This window comes from Sitodiplosis mosellana, unplaced genomic scaffold (assembly GCF_009176505.1).
Source record: "Sitodiplosis mosellana isolate CC-2019 unplaced genomic scaffold, AAFC_SMos_1.0 Smas_scaffold_1352, whole genome shotgun sequence".
NCBI classification, from domain to species: Eukaryota; Metazoa; Arthropoda; class Insecta; order Diptera; family Cecidomyiidae; genus Sitodiplosis; species Sitodiplosis mosellana.
The window spans coordinates 1-2,844 of NW_022596594.1; the positions used below are offsets into that span (position 1 = coordinate 1).

Sequence of the window (2,844 nt, forward strand, 5' to 3'; positions counted from 1 at the left end):
GTATTATAATCGGTTGTTCGACGAACAACACAGTTGCTTGCTGGTCCGATGCTGAAAATTAACGCGCAATAGACATTGCACACACAAACGAGATTGTGCATGTTCTGGCAACGTTGTTTTTTAAGCGATTATGAATGAACGTAATGAAAAATTTACGCTCATTCATAATCGGTTGCAAATCGACGTTGCCAGAACATGCACAATCTCGTTTGTGTGTTCAATGTCTATTGCGCGTTAATTTTCAGCATCAGACCAGCAAGCAACTGTATCGAAGTGAAATACAATTTGGTTGGTAAAACAAAACGACACACCGCACATGTTATCAGAACAAAACGAAACACAAATAGTTTGCACACAATATTCTAGTGTTCCGTAAACAAATAACAACATGATTTTGTTTCACTTTGTTCTGCGAACGATTTGAGTTGCGCTTCGGTACGAAAGTGTATCATATGCCCTTTTTATTCTAACGCATTCAACTGTACTTTGTTGAATACACAATTTAACTTTGATGTAGACTAATTCGAGTTGATATTGGGTTAAATACAAAAACGTCCAATTTTTAGACGATTTTGTAACCAGCCGTTGGTATTGTCAACGTCACATTTCAATTCCACTTGTCATAACTTAAATGCATGCACAATTGCACACCAAATTAATGTATTCTCTACGAAACCATTTCACTTTAAAATTTCACCTTGTTTTATGGTGTCTGAATACATGCTTAATAAAGACAATGAATTTGAACGTGTTTAATTGCTTTTTGGTATCATGAAGTACTTTGGATACTTTACTTAGATCACATTCGAATGAAAGCAGCACATGTTTTTTCGCCGTTTAGAAAAAGTTGCAAGTCATATCAAAGGCCAAGGTAGTAATATCAATAAAAATTTAATCATTTAATTGTATTTCAAATCGGTGTGAAATGAAAATCAGAAGTAACAATGACTTGGAACGTTCATTTGTCGAGTGCCTTTTTGTTCTAGTTAAACGGTATACCGAGCCATCAATCAACACTAAGTTAAATTTATGTCATTCACGCCCTTCATAGCGAATCAACCATATCTCACCAGTAAAAAGAGTGTTGAATCATTAGGAGTGCTTAAAAAATACCGATAACGAATGTAACATACTTGGTATATTTTAAATCACAGTTTGTGCACAAGTGCTATCGGCACAAGTGCTGCCCATATCTTTTGATTCAAAACAACATGCTTGATGAATTGAACTAATCAAATGAACAAGTCAACTTGACAATGATATATATATTAGATATATATAGATCGGCAGAATTGTTTGTTTCTTCTCTATAAAAGCCAGTGATCAAGAAGCCTTCATTCAGTTCATATAGATAGTTGTGCGCATAAGACAAAGAATATTCACTAGCAAAATGTTGACGATCGCAATTTTATTGGGTGTCATCACTCTGTTGTACATTTGGCTGAAATGGAATTATTCGTTTTGGAAACGGAATAAAGTGCCAGGTCCAGAGCCGAAACCATTTGTTGGGAATATTGGATCGATGTTCACTTTTTCGGAGCATTGGGGTTTGGTGATTACGGGTTTGTATAAGTGAGTAAAATGTGTCTACGTCGAGAAATACAAAAAATTGTGAATGAATAAATTGGCTTGATTGATTGAGATCATAAACTGAATTAACACATTACGTGCCCGTTTCATTTAATTTCATATGAAGCAAATTTTCCAATCAACCATACATCGGCTATTACAAATTATTGAAGCCAGCGATTGTAGCGCGTGATCCCGATTTGGTTAAAGATATTATGATTACAAAATTCAATAGTTTTCGTAGCAATGATTTTAATGTCAGTAAAAAGCACGATGAATTAACTGCCCTGAATCCTTTTTTTACTCGTGATGAGGAATGGAAAGAAGGACGAAAATTGATTACACCAGTTTTCTCATCCAGCAAAGTAAGTAAACGTTTAAAAAGTTGCGGAAATGGTTGCTAAATGTTTTATTTGATTTTAGTTGAAAAATTTGATGCCGGTGATGAATGGAGTTGGTACTGAATTTGTTGAATTCATAAAATCATATCAATCCAATGAAGACATCGTTGCAAAAGATGTAATTATTGGTGTTTGCTTGGAATTCTTGAAACAAAATGAAGACATTTTTCGATTTTTTCAGCTTGCAATGCGATTTGCTGTACAAAACTTGGTGAAATGTGCATTCAGTATTGATCCATTATGTTTCAATAAAGAGACTGAATCCGAATTTATGTCAAACGTAAAGGAGTTATTTGAGCCATCATTTTGGGCAGGATTGAAATTTTTAGTATGGCCCATTGTGCCGAAATGGGCGGTTGATTTCATTCCCATTCCGTGAGTATTTTCTAAAAATTACATTGAAATCGATTGGTCCCTTCCAAATTTCATTAAAATTGATAGAATGAGCGTCAAAATCAACACATTTTCAATTAATTCAACCATTGCGCATTTATAACGCAGTTTCGCATCCGCAACGGTGGATCATTTTATTCGAAATTTAGTTGCATCAAATAAAGCTTCTCGATCGGACGACGTTCAAAGACATGACTTTTTCCAATTGTATCTTCAATTCCAAAAGAAATACGGTAAAATTTCATTCATATTTCATTCCATTGGCAAACATTTTTTGTTTATATATTCCGTTTGAACTTTTTAGGTTTCGACGACACTACATTATCGGGCCATTCATTAAATTTGTTCGCCGAAGGTACAGAAACTTCAAATACTGCTTTGTCATTTGCATTGTATGAGCTAGCGATCACTCCGAATTGCCAAGACAAACTTTTCAAAGAGATATCGGATACGCTGAAGAAGCATAATGGCCAATTGACAT

General features: G+C 34.7%; 1 protein-coding gene across 1 annotated transcript; it reads left to right on the forward strand.

Annotated features, from left to right (window-relative positions):
- Positions 1-1,097: 1,097 nt before the first annotated feature.
- LOC129571121 (probable cytochrome P450 6a13) lies at positions 1,098-2,844 on the forward strand (the record flags this gene model as incomplete). Its single annotated transcript, XM_055450884.1, is given in 6 exon segments — positions 1,098-1,572; positions 1,697-1,934; positions 1,993-2,088; positions 2,152-2,345; positions 2,472-2,596; positions 2,668-2,844. Coding segments are annotated over 6 exon segments (1,012 nt in total), but the record flags the coding sequence as incomplete, so codon positions are not given.